This window comes from Amphibalanus amphitrite, unplaced genomic scaffold, assembly GCF_019059575.1.
Source record: "Amphibalanus amphitrite isolate SeventyFive unplaced genomic scaffold, NRLGWU_Aamphi_draft 000206F_arrow, whole genome shotgun sequence".
NCBI lineage: Eukaryota > Metazoa > Arthropoda > Thecostraca > Balanomorpha > Balanidae > Amphibalanus > Amphibalanus amphitrite.
In genome coordinates this window covers 799,846-823,646 of record NW_024881701.1, presented here as the reverse complement: position 1 = coordinate 823,646, position 23,801 = coordinate 799,846, and the positions used below count along the sequence as shown (strand labels likewise).

The following is a 23,801-nucleotide window of genomic DNA, read 5'->3' as shown; positions in this document are numbered from 1 at the left end:
CGGTATCACTGCTCAGAATCGAGCTTATTGTCCAACCGGCAACCACTTTGTCTCTGTCACGTCAAAATGTCATGAATGCTGTAAGCAATGGAACGTGATAAGCGTTCCGCGCTTTTTGACAAGCGTTCCACAAGTTTTTCATATGCAAAAGAATATTAACAGCTTATCAAATTGAAAAAAATCATCTCGAAAACACATACAGACGGACAAGAAACACGGGGTTGAAAGACACATCGCACCGCATCAAAGTCGACTTCTCCGTGTAAAATTCATCTTTCAGAAGGCTCGCAGTCCCAAAACTAAGACATGAAACTTGTTCTACTGTTCCAGGAACCCATCTGCATCGAGACCACCAGTCTCGACTCTGTTCAGACCGCTTGGCGGGAGGAGCTCGGCTGTCACAGCGATATGGCCGCCCAGACGGGATGGTAATTAGCTCCATGGGGGCTTCCGGGACGACCTGATCACCGTCACAGACAGACGAGAGACTGTAGTCTGTCATAGATACATCCAAAACGGAGGCAGAAACGAATCATGAGCCAACTGGAACCTAAAGATTTCACGGATATTGGGAATTTAGGGGACGACTTGTCACGCATAGCGCAGGTTAAACCCAAACGGAGTTGGCATTACGGCCTTGTCCGACAGCCATTCTTTTCAAGGCCAAACGTCACAAAAAATGATGACATAAGTACTAATGCATACAACATCTCATATTTTATATAAGAGATTTAGCAATCACCTCACCTCAGACGAGCGTCTTCGACTTTCTTGGCTTTTGACCCGGCCTAATCCTACTACGGTTTACATGCTACATGCTTATCTTCACCGCAACCACTCTGAGCCTTGATCTGTATTGACGTAAGCAATCGTGGTAGGTCCCGGATCGGAGCTGAGCCCATTTGCAAATACGCACAGGCCGTGGGGTAATAAGATTTCCTCTCCAGGCAGTCTCAGGTGTGGAGCAGCAGCAGCCAGCACACGACGGAAATGGAATTAACTAGCCGAATCCGAGACGCACTTTTGAGCAAGTCGTGGAAGTAAATTTATTTCAGCTGTAATTGAACGTTTATCTACAACAGTTTGATGTAACTTATAGAGGAAATTCAATAATGGTTCCAGCCTCGCATACGACGTAGAGAGAAGGTGCGAAGAAAAGGAATCTGTATATTAATTCCTAAGGTAAAATCTTCGTCGAGTGGTCCGTGCGTCATTGCTCGCAGCCACCAGCAGCCTTTCAGTAGCTTACACTCCAACACCAATTCCCTCCATTCTTACCAGCGGGATGACGAAGGGCTCCTTGAAGCTGAGACACGAAGCCACCGTAAGCACGGGGTCCACGCACGAGAAGAGGGCCGCCATGATGAGCATCTTGCCCGTCTGCGGGTCCATCGGCAGGCGCGCCAGGTGGAAGCCCAGGGGTGTGAGGTGCTCGTCCGAGTCGAGCGCGCGCAACTGACGCAGCATCTGTGGTGAGGTGTGGGGGAGGGGAGGTGAGGCGATTGTGGAGGGTCTGCTCGGGACATACACGGCCATTTGCGCGATTCATTTGAGACATTAAAGAGAAATTTGTTTGGAGATAGCACCTAAAAAAAAAAAACGATTGAAATGAGCATCTTGTGTTTCGTAATTCAAGGCACTGACACAAAATGCGTCAAATGACATTGAAAAGGTCACCACAGCATTTCCAGACACTGGTACGCACATCGAGCGACAGTTTGACGGCCACAGCGGTCGGCTGGTCCATGGCTCTCTGCAGGAACGGCGCCACCGCCCCCAGCCGCAGGATCTTGATCTGGAGACAGAGCTCCTCCAGACGAGTGCGGAGGATCTCCGGTACAGGGTAGTCGGCCAGCGCCGCCTCGCGGGCTCGACTGTACAGGTGGTAACACTTGCCCGGCTGCACCCTGAGGAAAGGCGGGGAGGGAGTACGGTAAGCAGTGGGGCGTCGGGATGGATGCGATATTTACAGAGCTTGTGGGTAATATATAAAAAGAAGAAAAAATGCATTAAATGTGTAAAATGATAAAATCAATTAGGTTTTTTCTGACGATAACCCTCGTCCAGTTTTACGTTTCCCTTATGTCTCAGTGCCCGTCACTGTCCGTTTTGAATCCTTAAAACAGCAGTGAATTCATCAAAAACGTCCATCGATACTCGAAGCCACAAAACGACCATCACAAAACCCAAGGACAACAAAAGTAAGGAAGCTCCCTAACACCCATCTGTTAATGTCCTCGTAATGCGATTTGAAAACATATGAACGTGATAAGGTCTTTGATGACATCATATATAGGCTCTAACGTATGGCACAAGTGTAACTGCAATCGTGTGAAGTGACACCGCTCGCCACATTCTTTTGTCGGGCGGCGGCAAAAGCGCAACTATTCTCCGCACCTCACGCCCATACTCCAGCCTCATTTAACCCCCACTGGCCGCCAGCGTCAGCCACAACACGCGACTCAGGCATCCAGCCGTGCATTCCACAGTGCTATCAATCGATGCCACTGTATACACGCCAGTAACCATGGCAGAACCGTCACACATCCATTGTGACGGTAAGCGACCGCAACGCTACCTATTGTGACACCCCTTTCAAGTGTTAAAGTGTACAGCGAAGAACACGGTACCGAAAAATGAGTGATTTGTTGCGTGAAAAGGGATGCAGTTTGGCTTCTTCTGTGCGACAGTGAATTATATACTTCGCTGGGTAGCAAGTAGCCACTGAGAAGGCATTGATCCGAGTCCAATGAAGTGGAACGGATCGATAGCAATGTGACAATGCCAGTACCAAAGAAACCACGTCAATGTGCCAGTCAACGATTTCCCGAAAAGACACTGAACGTCATATCAGTCATTTCAATTGACCCGACATCGCTTAGTTCAGCTCGCGGACTGTCAAACGCACCACACATATAGTATCTTTCACGGAGTTTAACTTCATATCCAGGTTCATCAACCGTAACACAAGACCAACCAGAACTTCAATCACGCTAGTCCGAGACATGTCACCAGCAGGGATGCGGAGCCGGAGCCGGAGCCGGAACCGCCGGAGCCGGCATATTTTGCCCGGAGCCGGAGCCGGAGCCGGAGCCGTGAAACAATATAGCCCGGAGCCGGAGCCGGAGCCGGAGCCGTCAAAAAAGGGGGCGACTCCGGCTCCTTTTCTTAAGAGGAAACAATTATTTACCTAGTTCGGTTTGACAGTACAAGGCGTAAAACAATGTGGTATTCAAAATAACCTTGTTATACAAACACAGAAGCAACGTGTACCAATCCTATCGCCTTTTTTTCTTCCACCCGTATTTAATTGATCGCATAGGGGATGTACTGAGTAGAAGCCGGAGCCGGAGCCGGAGCCGCCATGACATTTCACCCAGAGCCGGAGCCGGAGCCGGAGCCGATTTTTTTTCTCCGGAGCCGGAGCCGTCTGAAATTTCCACGGCTCCGCATCCCTGGTCACCAGGCGTAGCGGAGTCATTGCCTTATCGCGGCTTCCTTATTCATCCAAATCCTTCCTGCACGTCGCATATGACACATGACACATCACGTGAGCTCTACTACCCCAGCGAATAACCCATGCGTCTACAACACGTGACTTTTGCTGCATCACAGCAGACGACGCGTCTACGGCGGCGTCTCAGTCTCATGTCGGCCTCTCCTGTCATGCATCTAAAGGGACGTACTATATAGCCACTACAGTACATTAGCCCAGCAGTGGACGGGGTCAGTCGGACGGACAGTCACTCAGGGGTGAGAAGACACCGGCGTCTACAGCACTCGGGCCGGGATAGTGCGTCAGTGGTCCCAGACAACGGACTCAGAACAACAGACAGCAGGCTAGACAACAAAGAGTAGACAGGATAATTAGGATTCCGATGGTAGCTATGGACACGATTCATTAGTTACACGTAACAAAAGATTGCCCGGATACAAACGAAGGCAATGATAGCCCGTCTCTGGGCAGACAGCAGAGAGCCAAACATAATGTCTTGGGGGGGGGGGGGGAGTATAATCGTAATGAACGACTTACGACGGTGACAAGTTGTTAAACTGGAAACTGGCTCAGGGGTGGGGCACTTCGTTACGAATTTGGGGAGAGAGGGCGGCAGAAAGAGAAAGGAGTGGGAGAGAGAGAGAGAGAGAGAGAGAGAGAGAGAGAGAGAGAGAGAGAGAGAGAGAGAGAGAGAGAGAGAGAGAGAGAGAGGGAGAAGAAGATCGATAATCTGAGGAGAAGCGACGTGACCGGAAGATCCTTAGAATGAGTCGCTGACTTTATTATCTCGCTTCTCTAACCATTTATCGTTTTCCGGGACTCCGATCTTTTCTAGCCCACAAACCATATAACAAATAGTCGCTAAAATTGAGCGCTACGGCTCGACCTTATCAGTGCATTTATTAGGACGTCTAATTCAGCGTACAGGCTTATCGCTCGCTGTTTACCAGAGTGTGTCACATTGCAGAAATTTATCAGCACAATGCATCAGGTCGCGATGCGGGGAAAATACATTTGTTTAGCATACTAATAAGCAGTAGGTACTGTTCGCAAAAATGTTGGTAGAACGGCATGTGTTGCCCTTACGGCATGATGTTGCAGCATCCAATTACAAAAGGTTGCCCGATTATTAAATAAAAGCGACTTTTCTCTACAATTGGTTTCCATGATAACTCAACCTATGTTTTAAGACTTGTACAGGGTGTCTCAAAAGTTCGTTCTCACATTATGTTTGCATGTGAAACAGAGTACATTGCGTTTTGATATATTTATGACCCCTCAATGTGCTCCCCATTTAATAGGCAAACACATGAATGCATGCTGCGGCATACCAACCGGCATGTTTGGCTGCATAGCAAGCTTAAAGTTAACACAGACTGACTTGACATGCACCGTGAGCTCCCCGAGGCTGGAACAGCGCTACGCTTCGACGAACCTCAATTTCAGCATAACCAACACATTTTTATGAAATTTTGATCCGATGAGGTGCCTGGCATGTGATCTTGCCACAAACGCCTGTCACAGTCTTCTTGCACCGCTTTTAAGCTTTGCTTGACCTGTGCACTGATGCACTGTCTTGCCTGAAGATGGGCCTACGACCTCCCGGATGCCATTTTCTCCTCTATAAATGTGTTCATACTCGCGGTTCGAGTTCAGCTTGAGGGCTGAAACTCCTCCTAGATGTTCTTGGAAAAGCATTCTGCTTCCCCAAACTGTTTCTGGGTTGCCACTTGCAACTTGGTCAACTCCAGAACGCCTATAACCCAACAACACAGTGGCCATTGCCTTTTGCATAGGAACATAACAGGACGAAACGGAGGCCTCCTCCTTCGCCCTTATGGGGTTGTTTTCGGGTTTGGACGGGTGTTTCATCTCGAACGTGGACTAGTTAGTCCAGATGACGTGGTTAATGTCATCAGCCCTCTAGTTTTGTTTAGCCTCAGGCATAACGAAACTCATGTTTGGCCATTTTAACCCGCGCCCGGCTGGGGGTCCTGGATTTCCACGCCCTGCTGGGGGGGGGGTGTTTGAACACCCCCCCTTCTAACTCGGCTCCTGGGCCACGTAGCGATACGCGGAAGGCGGCGTTCGAAAGAGCGTCAAAAATAATGAGGAAATCACTTCGGTCAATTTTTTGGTCAGGTCAAAGGTCAGGTCACCAGAGGTCATTGAAGGCAAAATTTCGCCGATTTCCAGGTCGAATGTCAACAATTTCCAAGAAGCCAACGCATAACTCAAGAACCAATAGAGCTACAGCGCCGCGGAAAAGCGCATTCGATAGCCCTATTAACGCCCTTTCTGAGTAATTTTCTCAGATTTGACCTAACGTTAACGGTTTTGCCTGCAGGGGGCAAAAACTGCAAAAATAGCCGATTTTTTTCGGAAACAGTCTTTCTGCAATAACCTTTGACCCAAGCCTTGTACGAGCTTACTTTTACCGGCATCGTGTTCCTCTCGTCAAGACGCATCGAATGAACTATAACTTGACCTTGAAAGGTCAACTTGAAAATTTGAACTCAGGTCAAGGTCATGACCTGACCGGAAAGGGTCATGTTGCATATCAGTCAATCCGTATCGTCGAGCTGAACACATCTAAGGCGTTTTCATCGCTCTAGCATGCCTCTATCAAAAGTTATTTGCGAAAAACTGTTAAATACCATTCGTGACCTAAGATGACCTCAGGGCATAAACAGGGGTCACGGACACCATTTTCATGTTCAGTGTGTCTAAACCACTTGTAATTCAGTGTTTGGCAGTGTTTATAATGTCTTTCGTCCAAAAGAGGCGCATTTCAATTTTCTCCCATTGACTTATAATGGGGAGGTCGCAAAATTGACCTGACCTTAGGCCATCGATATCAAAATTCTGAGATATACATTTTGTACATGCTATTGCTCTTAGCAATCGCTGAAAGTTTCAAAGCGATCGGTCACTCGGTGTGGCTATGACAGACATTGAAACTTTTTATGAGGTGAGGTCACTTCAAGTGACCTGGTGACCTGACCTTGAATGACCTTGGTCTAAAATTTTAACAACATGTGTAGAATTGATGTATGATAAGGTGTACCAAAAACGGCGGCGCTCCGCGCCGCCGTTTTTGAGATATTCGCGAAAAACCACAAGGGGGGGTGTTCAAACACACACCCCCCCAGCAGGGCGCGGGTTAAGACGTTTTTGACTGTTTTGTGCCCTCCGGTAAGCAAAGCTTAAGTCACCTCGAGTTATGTACCCCGAAAGAACACTCTTAGACAGCTGGTAATCCATCCTGAAAAGTCTGCTTACCAACTTTCTAACCCTTTAACCTTTTTGATGGCCACTTTGGCGCCACACAGTTTTGGCCGCTTGGCTCACTCCTGAGGGCTGACTGGAAAGAGGATAAACTTGCAGTGATTGACTCCCGACAAATCATCGGCGTCACTTGCTGAATGTGCGTCCAGTTAGCGATGGACATTGGCTACAGACTGGTAGGCCTCAATCACCCTCAATCGTCGCGAATGGTCACGTGCTGACTAAATACTGAGACGTACCCGTATCGGAGACCTCTATGTTGCGGCGTAAGCCGTCTCTGTAGGAAGCGGGCTCTTTAGCAAAAACGATTTTGTTTACAGAAATTAGCTACTGTGGAGCATATTTCTACCAGCCATGGCAACCACGTAAGTACAGTTACGAACCAATTTCAGCGTGCCTTTAAGCACGAGAGCCTAAAAACGTAAAATTTAGGTGAGAACGAACTTATGGGACACCCTGTATGCTTTCTTCGGCAGATGAGTTTACTTTGCTTCTCCCATCTTCTCACATGGTAATAACGAACTTATTTGCGTCAGATAAAGACGGAAGACACTATACTTACGTAACGGAAAGTAGGTACATTGTCGCATCAAACCACATGCTATGTCTGGCGTTAACATTTCCAAGAAGCCCCGGAAAAGCTCGAATTTTAATTTCTGCAACGCTTGCAGCAATACCACGCTACACCTACACTCTAGCCTCAATTTACAACAATATTAAGTTTCATAAGCAAAAACAAACAACGAGAAGGAAATTAATTCCGACAGCCACACGAAAAGCTCAGAGTAGTGCTACAGCCCGGTACTTGAAATACGCACCAAGTGTCTTATGAAATGTGATGTGGCTGTGATTTATGTATGCACACAAGGAGCATAAGACGTGCTATGTTCTCCGTGTAAGCTCGCATGTGATTCAACATTCACACATCTACGGAAACTTATGATCAGGTAAGCTTGCTTTCCGTCGATCTAATCTCCTAATAACAGCTTGCTTGTGTTTTGTCAGCGTTGCTGCTTACATACATACAGTTGCTGCTTACCTTCCTGCACGTCCACGCCGTTGTCTCGAGTTGGCCTTGCTCACCCATTCGGGCTTCAGAGTCCTGAGGAAGGACAGGACGCTCATTAGTTAAGCAAATCGCCGTTCAAATTGCGACTACCACAAACCTAAATGCATAGTTTGAGAAATTAACGTCGATCCGTTCGTGTTGATTAGAGACATCAGATAGCTGTAACGCATTATTGTCCAGTCTTCGTTTTAACTGAGAATGTACGATTTTCCGAACGCATGATGTCCTCGGCACTGATGTGGGACAAAAATAATCAGGTGATTTTCCATATCCTTTGTACTCCGAAGCGCCATTCAAGCCAATCACATATTTAAGTGTCGCGAAAAAAACGGCATATTACCAGCAGACCCCAATTCAGAATGACAAAAGTCGTTCATTTCAAGCAATGACAACATCTCAGTAAAGCACACAACCAACTACTAGTCGAAGTCAGATGGAGCTAAAAAATTATCTCACCAGCTGGATATTCCCGAAACCTTTATACCGCAGGGCGCAGGCCATTATCTAAAGCGTCATCGCTCATCCGAGATCCGCAAAGAAGCAAACCACTCACATGCATCCGACGTTGCGATTTTTGTCGACGTTCTTCATCTTGACCTTGCCGCCGTCGACGACGAAGACGACGTCGTCGATGGTGATGGAGGTCTCGGCGATGTTGGTGGCGATGATGATCTTCCTCTGGCCGGGCGGCGGCCGCTCGAACACCTCGCGCTGCTCGATGGTCGGCATCATAGAGTGCAGCGGCAGGATCAGGTACCGGCTGCCTGTCGAACGACGGAGGGAGCGGATGGTGGGGTGAAAATAAATTATAAATGAACTACAAATCAACTTAAATATCAACTAGGGGACCAACAGCTATGGACCATAGGCAAGTTGGTACCGGACGAACGACGTGCAAACGTTCGATTGGTATTAGTAACAGTCATACGTCAGAGCAGCTGTAACCTCAGTCCGGTTTGGCCACCGTCTGTAGATTTAATGCGCCCCTTTGAATCAAATGACGCGAGCGAATACGATCGCAAAACATTAAAGCTTCAAGGCTCTATCAGAGATCAAACTGCGCAAGTTCTTTCATGGCCAGACGCAGAGCGCGGCCTAATCACATTTCCATCCCATCGAATGGTCCATTTCACAGCCGAATGACGCAAATCGGCTCTCAAATTACCATCTCCAGTGATTTAGGATCGAACGAATATCATCAAAGCATGCGTATCTAACGCATTAACTTTGGATTGAAATTGGTACCCAACAGCACGGTCGCGTATCGATATCATCAGGATTTATTTCGGATGCAACCATATATCTCCCCATTGACTTTAATAATCATTAGCGAGGCGATTGCCATCATCGCACAGCAATTAGCGCAAATTGACTCATTTACCGGTACACGTGTGCGGGCGGTCCGCCCGGGCCGGATCAGGTTTCCCTAGAACCCTTCCCCTCCTCCCACACCGATCCACACGAGCACGAAGCTGCGAGCACGGGTTCTACCGAACCGGAACACACGACTCCAAATTGGCCAGTGTAATAAAGCGGTGGGTATCGGCATGACAGTGTAATGAAGCGGAAAGCGGTGGGTATCGCCGCTGTGACCATTAAAGAATTGACACCGAGCCCTGGACGTGTGGTGGTAACACCTCGGAAACGTGACCGGTAGCGGCGGTGACGTCACGTGACGTCATCAGAGGCATGTGGAGGCGGGTGTGGAAGATAGCGTTACAAATTACCGACACATATAGAGTTACAGACGATTGTGCACTAATTGAGCAGCAGTTCCGCTAAAAGAACGGTTAATGACCAACACCCGACCGGACTGACTCAGAAACTGTCCGACTCAGACTCAGTGCCTCACCGACTCTAACTCCCAACTCACCGACTCGTACCTCCCGACCCACCGACTCTCACCACGACTCACCATCGCCAAGCACGGGATCCTCCTTGATGGCCTTGTGCACCTTGCCGATCTCATCCCAGCCGCTGAGGAAGACGAGCACGGCGCCCTCCTGCGGCTGTTCGCGGAGACAGACGTGGCGCACGGTGGCGACAAACAGGTCGGGATCGAACTGCTCCGACTCGGGTACGGACAGTGAGCGAAGCACCTGATCAGAGTACGGCCGGACCGCCGGCGGCGCGCTGGCCAGCTGACTGCGAACGGGAGGGGGGGGGGGGGGGTCAGGGAAGGTCAGGTTAGAGGCATGGTGTTGGGCGATGAGAGGGCAATGCAATATATCCGTCTCACAATATATGTAGACATCAAAAAGTTGCATATTATTATTGAGAGACACAAACAGATATGAATAATGTCAACATCCGGAGCGCGAAAACAGCTCCACGTTAGCATCTTGTTTTCTTTTGTTGGGTTAGGCCCTTTCGGTCCAATGACACCATTGCAGAGCCGGGAGGATGATAGAAATTAGGGGGAGATATTGGTCTGGGCAGGCACCCTACTCCTAGTGAATTGCCGGGGCTGAGCCCGTCCGAATGGACAGGCCGCCCAGCCCTCAAGCACTCACTGCACCCGGCTACGGGGTCCCGGCTACGGGAGCGGCACGCTGCTCTCTCGGGAGCAGCGTGCCGCTCCAAGGGAGCAGCCCGCATGAGATAAAGGTGCCTGTCCAGCCCGGATCAGGGGCTGCGGCGTGGATGGAAACTGAGGATGGAAACGACCGAACGGGTGACCGTGAGGATCATGACACAGACCGGCGACTACAAGTCACTGATACCATCTGCAAGAAACCAAATGCCTCATCACCAGTATAGAGATTGTTGACGGACCGTATAACCACATCAACACGACAGCGATGTCAAAACAACCCACCTGACGTAGGGATCAATCAGCTGACGGAACTCTGCCGTGCGCTCGGCGTTCTCCTGGCGCTGACTCCACCGTGGCCGGCCGCCGCCCTGAGAGCCACCTCCCGGGAAAAACTGGAACCTGAAGTATAAGCCACCAACCACCAGGGTTAGACGTGAACGAGAACATATCCAACGGTCCGTTATCATAATAAGTTGAACGATCTTCATCATCGAAAATCACCCAAAAACACATAAGTTTCCAATAATAACACCATCATGCCATACCCCTCCATCAAACTACAGCATCAGCCCTCCGCACAAACCCCTCCCCCATCCAGGCAGTACTCTCCCCTCCTCCATCCACCCGAGCGCGTGCGAGACGTACCCGGTCATCTGTAGCACGTCCTCCAGGTAGAAGGCCTCCACCGGGAACGCCCTGCCGGGGATGTGCGCCATCGGACAGTTGTTGAAGTAGGCGGAAAACTCGGCTGAGTTGATGGTGGCACTCATCAGGATCAGCTTCAGGTCCGGCCGCTGTGGCAGAAGAGGGAGGAAGAAGGGCGATAGACGGGTTAAAAGGGGTAATTCATGGGCAAAGTCTGACTAGCGTTCGGAAAACGAATAATGAGGATGTAATCCATCGGCAAGTATAATGTGGTGATGGCAGTCATTTGGTGATAGCATACGAAGGTAAACACGGCAATGCCACGACTAAGTAATAAGTTACTATGAATTAGACAAACAGTGGAAGCTTACCATCCACCCGCCATCGCACCGATCCTTTGCGACCCGCGAGACCACAAATCCACGAAGCTCCCTACACCAGGAAACAGACTAAAACTCCCCCTCGCTACTGACCGTCGGCAGGATGCCTTTGACGATGGTGACCAGGAAGTCGCTCAGTGTGTCCCGCTCGTGCACCTCGTCTATAACCAGGTGGGAGACGCGCGCCAGGGTGGGCTCCGTCTGCATCCGCTGCAGCAGCACGCCGGTGGTACAGAACAGGATGGAGCCCTGCGGGCGCGGCTGGCGGCTGAGGGAGGCAGAGGGGGAGAGCTGTGAAGGTCGTCACGGACACTCGATGACATTAATTGCCTGGATATTGAGACGTTTAACCGCATGCGAGTCTGGGACTCGGGGAAGAGCTCTTTTGCCACTTTTGAGCACACTGGTAGGTGTAATGCATTTACGAATTCCATGATCACGAACCCCCCCCCCTCCCCTCCTTCCCATGAACTCAATGCAAGGAACTCTAAACAACATCTATTGTCGCGTAAACCTGCGGGCAGAGTTGGCCTACGTTACGTTATTTTGAAGTTTTCGGTAACCCGTAGCTGTCAGTACCGTTTCGTAGCGTAATTGGGATGTTTCGGTAGCGTAGTACGGAAAATAATAGAATAACGTAGGAACTACGAAATGGATTCCGTAGCAATTACAGGTCAGCTGTATTTGTATAAGGTACATAATTTTTTTCAGTTTACTCATATTGTCACCAGACCTCCGGCCGCTTACACGGATGTGAGACGCCTGCTATATGAATACCACTGAGTCTTTCTTCCGGCCGGACCGACACCGGGGATTTCCCACTGGGGAGTCCCAGGGAATTCCCTGTCGGAAGTCCAGCGCATCTAGCGAGTAGCGCGTAGGCACCGCCGCACCGACGATGCTGCAAAGCCGGCGATCATTGTGCGCAGTATTTGGCTTACTAGAGACTAACTGTTTCCACTGGGTAGTGGATGATGACATATTGCATAACGTACTACGATAAAATAATTTGCTGCGTTAATTAACAAATACCGTAATTCAGTAACGTAGCAATATATAACGTATCGTAATTCGGTATTGTAGTTTTGGCCAAAAAAGCAAACGTAGCGTAACGTAGTGCGTAACGTAGCGTAGCGCAGGCCAACTCTGCCTGCGGGTCAAATGTTTGCGCCTTCCCTCAACTATAATGCCCTTTGCCTGCTGTAACCCTATTTGTTTCACCAGGCCCACAGATTCTATAAATCCTAAAATCCAACACAGTCACAGGCGCGACACTCACTGGTCCAGTCGGATGGCGTATCCGACCTGACCGCCGCCTGTGGAGCTGACGGTCGCGCCCCGCTCCCTGGCCACCCGCTCAGCCACTGTGACTGCGGAGATCCGGCGGGGCTGTGTGCAGACCACGTGGCAGAGCGAGCCACGTCCGGCGGCGGCCGCCTCCTCCAGCAGGTACTGGACCACCTGGGTGGTCTTACCACAGCCTGCAGGAAAAGCGAACGAGTGTTATACCAGTATCGGACGTCGGGCGAGAGATGCTTAACTCTGCAAGTCCCATATATATTTACAGAGCTAAACCCAGGCCGTTATAAAATATTTCCAACTAAAATGATATCACGCTCTCTTACGAAAGGTGGTCGGTTTAAGCACTGCATATTAGATAACGTTCACATTGTTTGCCTGTTTGAAGGCAATAGTTTTCCGACGCGTCTACAACGAAGTCGCTTTGCGCCCATTTTCACTCCCCCCTCTCCCTTCAACGATATATCACCCACAACTCTCTGCCTCCCATCCCCAGTCTCACCAGTCTCGCCGCTGATGACCACCACCTGATGGTGGCGCACCAGCTCCAGGATATGAGCGCGCTGCTGGTGCGCCGGCAGACTGTGACGGAACTCGTCCAGCGGCCCGGGCCGGCCGCTCTGTTCCAGCAGCTCGGCGTCAATGGCTGCCACCCGCTGTAGCCCGTCCCGCTGCGGGTCGTAGCTGGGAAGGGGGAAGGGAGGGTGAGCTGAAGAGAGTAAGCGATGTTTATGAATGGTAGTTACGCAATAAATCGTTGATACTGAAAGTTGTAGTGAGCCAAGATAACAGTATAGATCAGAAGCATAAATGAACAAAAATGTGTAGTGGAAAGTGATTCACAAAATCAAGCGCCAAAGTATGCATGACAACATCACTTCAGCCACGAAGGTCATGAATGAGCATCTTCTGAAATCTGAGCAATGGTGACAATCTCGATGACATAACATAGACAATACATTCGGTATGTAATCTTTTACATAAATGGGCCCTATTTTTTTCGACTGAGAGTTCACATTCTCATAGCCTAGACCATGACTCGAACTACATGCCTATCCTGCACCCGTTCCCACCTGAGGTTGTCCCAGTCGCGGTCCTGGTTCCCGATCAGATTGGCCAGGAACTCCTGTTTGAACCGGGAGTCGGCCAGATGGCGGTACTTGTTCGCCAGCGACGGGTCCAACTTGCTCACTACGTCATCGACTTCGGGCGCCGGTAAGTCGTCGGTCGTCTCCCTCTCTCGGCTACCGTCAGCCGTCAAACTTTCACACTTCACAGAACCAGTGAAAGATTCGGACTTCTTCAAGCCGTTTCCAATCCCTTCACTCTTTGTGACGTCTTCTGCAATTTCTTGTTTTATTTTTACGTCATCCATATCCATTTGCTCTTCTTGTTTGACCGTGGCCGCCGTAGCTGCTTCTTTGTCGGCGGACAACGTATTGCCTGCCGACGACAGATCAGTCATTGAACCCATCTTCGCCTCGCTCTCCGTCTTATCATCATCATCTGGGAGCTCGGTAAGCCGCGGGTCCGCCTCGTAATCCTCCCCGTACACATCCAAAAACGTCGGCAGTGCCCCAGCAGCATCCTCCTCCTTTGCAGATGGAGCTGACGATGGCGTCGACGCCGTCGCGGTCGACGGGGCCGGTTCGGCCGGGCGCGCGGTCGCGGGGGGCGGTGACGGCGGCCGTCGGCCGGACCGCTCCAGTACGGACCGAATGCGCGTCTCTCGCTCCGGGTCCGAGCTAAGCGTTTGGCACTGCATAGAAACAGAGAGAAAAGTCATGGATAGAGGTCACATTCGAAATCCAACGGGTGCAACGGCAAACAATGCATGTCGAGGTCATAACAGGAAAACAGGACACTGACAGTGATTAAACGAAGGAGCAGAAACACTGAATAATAATCAACAGAAATATCAGGCATAAAAAGCACAAAACACTTTGAGCTCACATGTCGGTATTTGCGCCCTCCGCCGCGGCCGCCGCCGGCCCTCAGGGAGCGGTCCCGGTACCAGAGGCCCAGCGCCCGCCCCCGCAGTCCGGGGGGAGGACGGTCACTGTCCTCGTGGGCGGCACCATCCGGAGGACCAGAAGGGCCGGGGTACGGCCGACCGCCGCGCGGAGGGCCGCCTCGCCAGCCGCCGAAAGGTGGACCGCCTCGTCCGCCACCGAAAGGCGGGCCACCTCGCCAGCCGCCGCCATTTCCGTGGCCCCTCCAGCCTCCTGGGGTAAAGAAGGTAATAGCAAAGGTTTAAGGTGGCAGACTGAAGGCTGGGTGACAGAATGCAATCTTAAGTGCAAGGAAAATGTATTTATTTGAACAGATTATAAAGATTTATTTGAACTATCTAGGTGTTACTTACTTTGTCTGTGACTAAAAAACAGTAAAATCTGCATATCATGTAAATAGTCACCTATTTGATTTCAAAACAATGTAAAGAAGTGATGCATGATGATTATGATTCCCTCATATGTTGTTATACAGTCTTAGTCAAGGCAGTCAGACTGTATACAGTAATTACCTCTGCCCCAAGGTCTCTCCATGGATCACCGCAGAGCTTCTTCAATTAGTTGGCAGTTCTCAGTATTGCCTGGAATAAAGGAGAGAGCTTGTAGCACTCCAAACTCTGCTAAAGTCATGAGGCATAAAACCATGGACCCTGCCTTATTCAGATCGAGCCTGAAGGTAAGGTCACATATCTAGAAGAAGCTCCCTTCCCTGAACAAGACACTCTCCATCCAGCAGTTGCCAGTTACTGTGGGTATCATTTTAGTCAATGGCAGGGCTGCGGAGTCGATGGATTTTACGGTGACTCCGACTCCGACTCCGACTCCGGCTTCAAAAATCGACTCCGACTCCGACTCCAACTCCGACTCCGATTCCGGACGGTTCTATTAAAATCCATATCATGATATTGAAGTTCATGACGGAGACGTTTTTATCTTGCCTGAAACGATTCCTTGCGCGTTCCAAGGCTTTGCGTTGCAAATATGCGTTACAAATAACATGCAGAATTAAAAAGCAGGGTCTGGGGAATTCACAGTCTTCTGCTTCTTTCGCTGAAAACGTTCGTCCAAAACAGCAACACGGCCTTTTTTTCGACAAAATCTCATTTCGAGCGCAGTATCGTTAAGTAGACAGGTGCAGTGCATGACGTTGAGACATGCAGCGTTAACTCCGACTCCGGAGTCGGAGTCGGTAAGATTTTGGTGACTCTGACTCCGACTCCGAGCAGAACTGTTGACTCCGACCGACTCCAACTCCGACTCAGACTCCGACTCCGCAGCCCTGGTCAATGGTATAACAGCCTCTCTAATTTTCTGGCCTCCTGGGTCCTGGGCACAGCCGTTGGGCATTGTGCCCAAGACCCAGCAAATGCAATGACATATCCTGATTCCTGAAACCATTGTAAGAATAAAACACAAGGCACCGAACAAAAGCTCATGAGGAGATGTTTATTATCAGTTCTTGAATTACTTGCTTTGTCTGTATCTGGTCAGCAGCCTTGTCTGTACTCTGTGGTTGTATGGCATCATGTTTCCAATTCAACTGCAACATGTGTAGCCAACAAGGGCCCTGTTTGGTCACTGTTTTTATATTAGAGTGCTGTCGGTTTTCCCCATATAAGGAAGTTATGGTATTTGTATATATTAGGTCCGAGTGGACAATTGTGACGCTGTTGATACAAATATGTAACACAGTAAAAAATTTAGGTTTTAGGTTAGGTTAACCTAACCTAAAACCTAAATTTTAACCTAAAACCTCAACCTAATTAGGTTGTAGGTTTGTAGGTTTGTAGGTTTGTAGGTTAGGTTAGGTTGTAGGTTTGTAGGTTTTATGTTTTAGGTTGGTAGGTTTGTAGGCTTTAGGTTGTAGGTTGTAGGTTTGTAGGTTGTAGGTTTGTAGGTAAATAGGTAAGGTTAGGTCAGGTTTGATTATGTTTTCCTTTTATTTCCAGGACATTAAAGTATCATTTTTGGATTCAGGATGTCAAATAATGTAAGAATATGAAAACTTTATATTTAAACAGTCACTCGGACTTAATGTATACTTTTACCGAAGTTATTGCTGGCGCTTCTTGGCCTCTCATTGGTCTAACGAATAGACCACTTGAATTCGACCAATGAGGAGCCAAGAAGTAGCAGCATGCTCGCAGCCTGCTGATAAATAAACGGGGGGGGCGAAAGACCTAAGGTATTGATATATTGATATAGCAGGGCAATGTTTCACTGCAGATGCTGCTACCATGCTGCTATCATGAGCATTTCATGACCTGATGACCCACACTTTGGGGCAGTGTTGGAGATCCAAGATAGGCGTTTGTTTACCTATATCTTGATCTACATGGAAGCCCAATTTGGCACATGTGATAGCAGCATGATCCCCAAATATCAGGTATCAGGTATCAACTATCAGGTAACATAATGCCCAAATCTTCTAAATTCCCGGAAATGCTTGAACCTTTCAACACGCACCATGAATGGATGAACTCTATAGTGTATGCAGCAGCTATGCAGCTATAGTCCGTTTCTCTTAAGTTTGCCCCTCACTGTAAACGTCTCTTTGAACACAGCACGAGAATTGCTAGCTGAATTACTGAGAAAACTGGTAAGCGCACATTGTATTGTAGATATGAATAATATTTTCAAAAATAAGTTTTAAACATCGACGATTTAACGTTATGTTAAGCGCCGTGCAATTTATTTATTAGTTCAGACATAATTCCTGAGAAGTCGTCTATCCCTGCGAGGCTGTAGGTATTGGCAGATACGATTTACGAGTCTGTGAAATAGTAAATAAATTTGATGAAATTGATCGTCTGTGAAATCTGGTTAAATCAGTGTGCGCCAACCAGTTTTCTCAGTAATTCAGCTAGCAATTCTCGTGCTATGTTCAAAAAGACGTTTACAGTGAGGGTCAAACTTAAAAAAAACGAACTATATCACGGTACATAGAATACTAGGTAACACCGGTTTGTCCGCTCAACACAGGGCCAATGGTCACCACTTTCTTCAGCTGACGTCTGTGACCTTGAGCTGACCTAGGATGATAAACAGCTGACAATTTAGGCCATTTGGAGCTCACTTGACAGCTGAAGAGCGTGATTTAAAATATAAATATTTGTCAGGCACTTACAAAAGATATTATTCACCAGTCATTTTTTAAGCACATTCTGTCATAAATTAGCTGACTCCCTCTGGTCTTCCACACGGCAGAAAATGCAAGTGCAAATTCTGCCGTCTTGAAGTGAGCCAAACGCTTATGATGCACATGATCGTTTCTCTCAGAGCACAACGGAAACTGCGAGAAAACAAGAGAGAGTCGGACTCTACAAATGAATGAATTTGGAAGAAAAATAGCTGTATTTTTTCCTATGGAAATGTAGACTTTGAAAACATTGGCCATCAACTTTAAAATTGCCCCCGAATATGAAAATGTGTGAATTGACAAAACAGGCAATCTTGCTGTTTTTGCCCAAGTTTGTTCATGATTGAGAGAGATTCGATGCGAAAATGCACTGATATATACTTTTGAAAGCGAGGTCTCGATCAGTGTGTTAATTTTGATTTTTAACTTAACGCTAGTCCCACTTTTCCCTCCAAGAAAATATATTTGTCAATTTTTCAATAATCATATTATGCGTCATTGCTTTAAAAATAAAGAGAGTCGGACCGTAATTCTTTCAAAATGACCGATAATGCTCAATATCTACCGGAATATATTAACAGATTGGCCAGACTCATTGGCTAAATATGTTTAAATTGCATTTTTCTTACTTTCTGCAGATTTTCCTGCAAAATTTTACTGTAGTTTAAGCTGCGTTTCCTGCAGATTGTGTTCACAGACCAATGGGAGACAAGTATTTCTTCATCAACAGGTTTATTCGCCATCAATTGGTCTAGCGGGTGTTTTTCGCATGCGCAGCTTATGTCACAGCAGCGTAAGAACACGTTCGCTTTAAATCATTATGGATATTTCTTTTCTGAATAGGCGGGATTATCGTCATTAACTAATTACTTGATATATTTTAATGGGGAGTGGTGTAATGCCCGCACGACTGTTGACTTTCATTGTAATTGCTTGAGCTTGTTCCTGGGCTGCCTCAGATAGCAGAATGGTGTGTCAAGTATCATGGCCTGACAGGAAGGTGGGTACCCAGACCCCTAGCTCAATATTAATCTCAGATGAAGCCCGTATATATGTCATAGAGATTGTTCAAGTTTTAACCTCACCTACATATAACCTAACATAACCTGAAATAACCAGACATGCTAGAACCCTTATTTTGGTCAAATGCTGATGAGCAGAAAAATATTAACTTTTTGACGATTTGCCATGCCTACCTATTGCTATGTCTGGACGAGGGTTTCTCGGTTACTGTGTAGATAAACTATGGTGAAGATAAAAAACATCATCTACCCTAGCCTAACCTTTGCGTACTAAACTACCACTTTTGGTAAATGTTCAGAAAGAGTGATTCACTTTTCAGGCATACATTTTGTACATTCTTGCACTATTTGACATCCTGAATCCAGATATGATATTTACATGTGATACAAATACAAAACAAAAATCAAACCTTACCTAACCATATGCCAGACTGGAAAACATCCATGCACTACGCCGGATGCCAGTGAGACGAAATTCGGCGCAAGCGATTTTGCGCCGAAATTTCTGAGTGATTTGCGCCAAAACTTAGGTGCCTATTTGTGCGAAAATTAAAGGAAACAGTCCACTTTCCTGAAATCAGTATTTTGCTATTGATTTATGATTTTTTATGCTCAAAATAATCATGAAATAAAATAAAACCTTTTTGTAAAAACAATTATTTTCTTTATTTTAATATAGGGCGAACTATATTCTATGTAAAATAATGTTTCACGCGGAAGCTTATTACGCATTGACCAATCATATTGCGTAGCTCAAACCTACGAATACTGCATTGGCTGTAAGCAGCACGCTGATTGGCTGACGATGACGTGGCTGCATTCCTGTGCAAGGCACGCATTCCTCTACAAGGCACTCTTTTCGGAACGAGAAATGGAATTTCTTCGTCTAGGGTGATCGTTGAGCCGTAAAAGCTCCTGATTTGTGCTAGTCTCAGCTCAAGCTACGAAACTGCTATTCCAGCTCAAAACCCCATGTTAAAAGTGAACTATTTCCTTTAAGCCCTTTTCATATAAAGCACATGTGCACATATACTGATCAAGGCTATATCAACCAGGCAGAGTGTTTCGGGGCTTTGTACGCTATCCCATGTTTGAGCGTCCGAATTAGTTTTTATTTCCACGTAAACCCAATACCTCGGTGGGAGCCAGCGAGGGCCCGGCAGCGCAGCAGCACGTGCTCCGGCACATCAGCCTCTTCTCGGCTCACGGTGCAGAGCGCCGCTGGGCACCGCTTGTCTGGGCACTGCTGACACGCGGCGGAGTGGAGACAGCCGATTCGGTGCCGTATTGGAGCGAGATGCCCCAGTGGCCGGCCCTCATCTGGTGCACCGAAATGGCATCCTCTCGGTCCTCTCCGGGGAGAGGGAGCGGCGGCGTGCTCCCGAGGAGTGGCTTGAATAGTGATTCTGAGCAGTTGTCGCGCCACTGATGCGAGGCCGCACAATGAACCGCCCTGGTCAGCGATCGGGCGTTTGAGGGCAGGGCGGCCGCCAGTTTTGCCAGATCGTCCACGCTCTCATTCCCCTCGATACTGCAGTGGGCAGGAACCCACTGCTATTGCTTAACGACGCTTGGCGACGTTCAACAACGTTTTCCATGCCTATCTCTACGCCGAAGGTTGAGGCCTCACCTCCCAGTAAAAAAAAACATTTGAAACCATTAGGATTTACCAATTGGTTTCAAATGTGTCAAATGGTTTGAAATAGGTTCTAATGGTTTTCATGACCATTTGAAATGGTTTCCAATTGGTTTTTTCCCAATTGGTCTGAAATGGTGTTTTCCATTTGGTCCCAATTGGTTTTGAAATGGTTTCCTAATGGAAAATAAATCCCATTTGATTTCAAATGGTGTTTTCCATTTGATTCCAATTGGTTCCAAATGGAATAAAACCATTTCATCCCAAATGGTGTGTCCCATTTGGTCCCAATTGGTATCTAAATGGTTTCCATATGGAAGAAATTCCCATTTGATCTCTAATGGTTTTTCCCATTTGATCCCAATTGGTGCCCAATTGGTCTCCAAATGGAATAAAACCATTTCATCCCAAATGGTGTGTCCCATTTGGTCCCAATTGGTATCTAAATGGTTTCCATATGGAAGAAATTCCCATTTGATCTCTAATGGTTTTTCCCATTTGATCCCAATTGGTGTCCAATTGGTCTCCAAATGGAATAAAGCCATTTCATCCCAAATGGTATGTCCTCAATTGGTATCGAAATGGTTTCCAATTGGTAATTTCCCAATTGGTCTGAAATGGTGTTTTCCATTTGGTCCCAATTGGTTTTGAAATGGTTTCCTAATGGAAAATAAATCCTATTTGATTTCAAATGGTGTTTTCCATTTGATTCCAATTGGTTCCAAATGGAATAAAACCATTTCATCCCAAATGGTGTGTCCCATTTGGTCCCAATTGGTATCTAAATGGTTTCCATATGGAAGACATTCCCATTTGATCTCTAATGGTTTTTCCCATTTGATCCCAATTGGTGTCCAATTGGTGTCCAAATGGAATAAAACCATTTCATCCCAAATGGTGTGTCCCATTTGGTCCCAATTGGTATCGAAATGGTTTCCAATTGGTAATTTCCCAATTGGTCTGAAATGGTGCTTTCCATTTGATCCCAAATGGTATGTCCCCAATTGGTATCGAGATGGTTTCCAATTGGTAACTTCCCAATTGGTCTGAAATGGTGCTTTCCATTTGATACCAATTGGTTCCAAATGGAATAAAACCATTTCATCCCAAATGGTGTGTCCCATTTGATCCTAATTGGTATCTAATGGTTTCCATATGAAAGAAAACTCCCATTTGATCTCAAATGGTTTTCCCATTTGATCCCAATTGGTGTCCAATTGGTCTCCAAATGGAAGAAAACCATTTCATCCCAAATGGTTTGTCCCATTTCATCCCAATTGGTGTCGAAATGGTTCCCAAATGGAAAAGCAAATCTGTTTTGAAATGGTGTCTCTCATTCTATTTCAACTGGTGTCGAAATGAAAAATGCATTTGAAAAACATTCAAGGGTCGTTTTAGGCAAGAAAACATACATATATGGCAATAACTTTTGTTCCATGAGATGAATAAAAGCAAAGTCCGAACAGTAGTCGGAGCTGGAGTCAATGTTTGAGTCAGAGTCGGAGTTAGAGTCATAAATCCACCACTTTGCAGCCCTGTTTCCAGATGTGTGACAAGTATGCTTCAAAAGTGTTTCTACCTTGATGGTCTCTAATGGTTTCAAGTGTGTTTTGAGTATGGACTGGGTATCTATTAGTTCCCAATTGGTACCCTAATGGTTTCTAATGGTTTTTAAACATATACAAATAATAGACTTAGAGGTAATGGGAAGACCTTTGACTGGTTATACTTGATAAGCATCACTACAAGGCCTTGTTTTTTCATTAAATAAAAATGATTCGCAAAATCCACGCCGTTTCCGCTCATTTAAACAGCACTACTTTTTCTCTGTGTGCCTACGCTGGCGGCGCCCGACCGTTGGCGCCAGCCGGCCGCGCGGGCCGCGCCGGCGCCACAGTTCAAATCGGGCGTCGACGTCGGCCGGCCGGCCGGCGCGCCACCGGGTTTCGCGTTCGCTGGGCCTGGGACTGCCCGCGGTCGACCGGGACCCAGTCCTGCTGTAAAAGAGGAAGCTGAGCAGAATCACGCGGCTGGTGAGTGACTTTTCTTGTGCCTCTGTATGCGATATTCGTTTTAGTCGACTGCAAATACTGAAAATAGTTATTTGAATAAATTTGGTTGCATTTGGCATCTTTGTAAGTACTGAGTTTAACAGAAGTGAGAAAGAGGCTTAAAATTTGCGATCACAATTTATTTTGCCAGCAGAAAATTGTCAGTGCCATGTTTGTTGTGGTCAGGCTGCCTAAATGACAATGCAAGTTGCATGAGCTTAAAGTTATTATATTGTGATATTTTACAAATGACCCTGTGTGGTAATTAATTAATTTGATCCCATCGCCCAATTAACCCGTGCTGTCCTGTACTGTTGCAGGCACGAACTTGCACCGGACAGACGCCGTCTACCGGCTCTACACGGGTCCAGATGGGCTGCATGCCTGCATTATAGCTACGTTCTGACTTCTGAAAATTCTGATCGCCACGGAAGATTAAGAAATCTATCTGTCAGAACAACAGACAGTATCACCGATCGGAATGATATTGTATCACATCGGTCATTGTGCCCATGTGGAATAGCGTACGTATGGCCCAGTGAATAACTACATTGTAATTCTGTTCTTGATTCTGATAGCAGTCGCCTCATCGATGTGGTGTTGACCATGCAACAACAATGTCCATGTGTAGTTAATGTCTAATGTTGGTAGGTACGTACTGATGAAAATGTATATGCTTGCAGAGTAAAACAATAAAAATAATTCACGGTGCAGTTTGTTATTTTGTGCATGAAATGCATGGACTTCAAAAGGATCTTCAAATGGTAATCCAGCTGCCCAGTAAAAAATACCATTAGAAATTACCAAATGGTTCCAAATGGGAAAAACCATTTGACTTATTGAACACTTTTCCAAATGGTTCCAAAGAGGTTCCATTTGAAATGTGTCCAATTGGCCACCAATTGGTATCAATTGGAACCATTTCATGACCATTTGAAATGTGTCCAATTGGTACCAATTGGTGACCAATTGGACATATTTCAAATGGTCATGAAATGGTTCCAATTGGTACCAATTGGTGGCCAATTGGACACATTTCAAATGGAACCTCTTTGGAACCATTTGGAAAAGTGTTCAATAAGTCAAATGGTTTTTCCCATTTGGAACCATTTGGTAATTTCTAATGGTATTTTTTACTGGGCTGGGCGGCCGTTCCTCCGCTGAGTAGACTCAGGGCGGCTCGCCAGTTCGAGCACGCGACGACCGGGGCGGGGGACGTCTCGTCCCG

At 47.2% G+C, this 23,801-nt stretch overlaps 1 protein-coding gene and 1 long non-coding RNA gene across 2 annotated transcripts; one reads left to right on the top strand and one right to left on the bottom strand.

Moving 5' to 3' along the window:
* Positions 1–1,278: 1,278 nt before the first annotated feature.
* Positions 1,279–17,284, bottom strand: LOC122385040 (ATP-dependent DNA/RNA helicase DHX36-like; the record flags this gene model as incomplete). Its single annotated transcript, XM_043373002.1, has 14 exons — positions 17,192–17,284; positions 15,238–15,306; positions 14,667–14,938; positions 13,787–14,472; positions 13,216–13,397; positions 12,694–12,895; positions 11,508–11,682; positions 11,035–11,183; positions 10,672–10,788; positions 9,769–9,998; positions 8,407–8,617; positions 7,824–7,886; positions 1,706–1,907; positions 1,279–1,467 (listed from the first exon to the last, which is right to left on the bottom strand). Coding segments are annotated over exons 2-14 (2,700 nt in total), but the record flags the coding sequence as incomplete, so codon positions are not given.
* Positions 17,285–22,427: 5,143 nt separating this feature from the next.
* Positions 22,428–23,286, top strand: LOC122385034. Its single transcript, XR_006257141.1, has 2 exons — positions 22,428–22,555; positions 22,894–23,286. It is a non-coding gene; the product is annotated as an uncharacterized LOC122385034 (long non-coding RNA).
* The last annotated feature ends 515 nt before the right edge of the window (positions 23,287–23,801 follow it).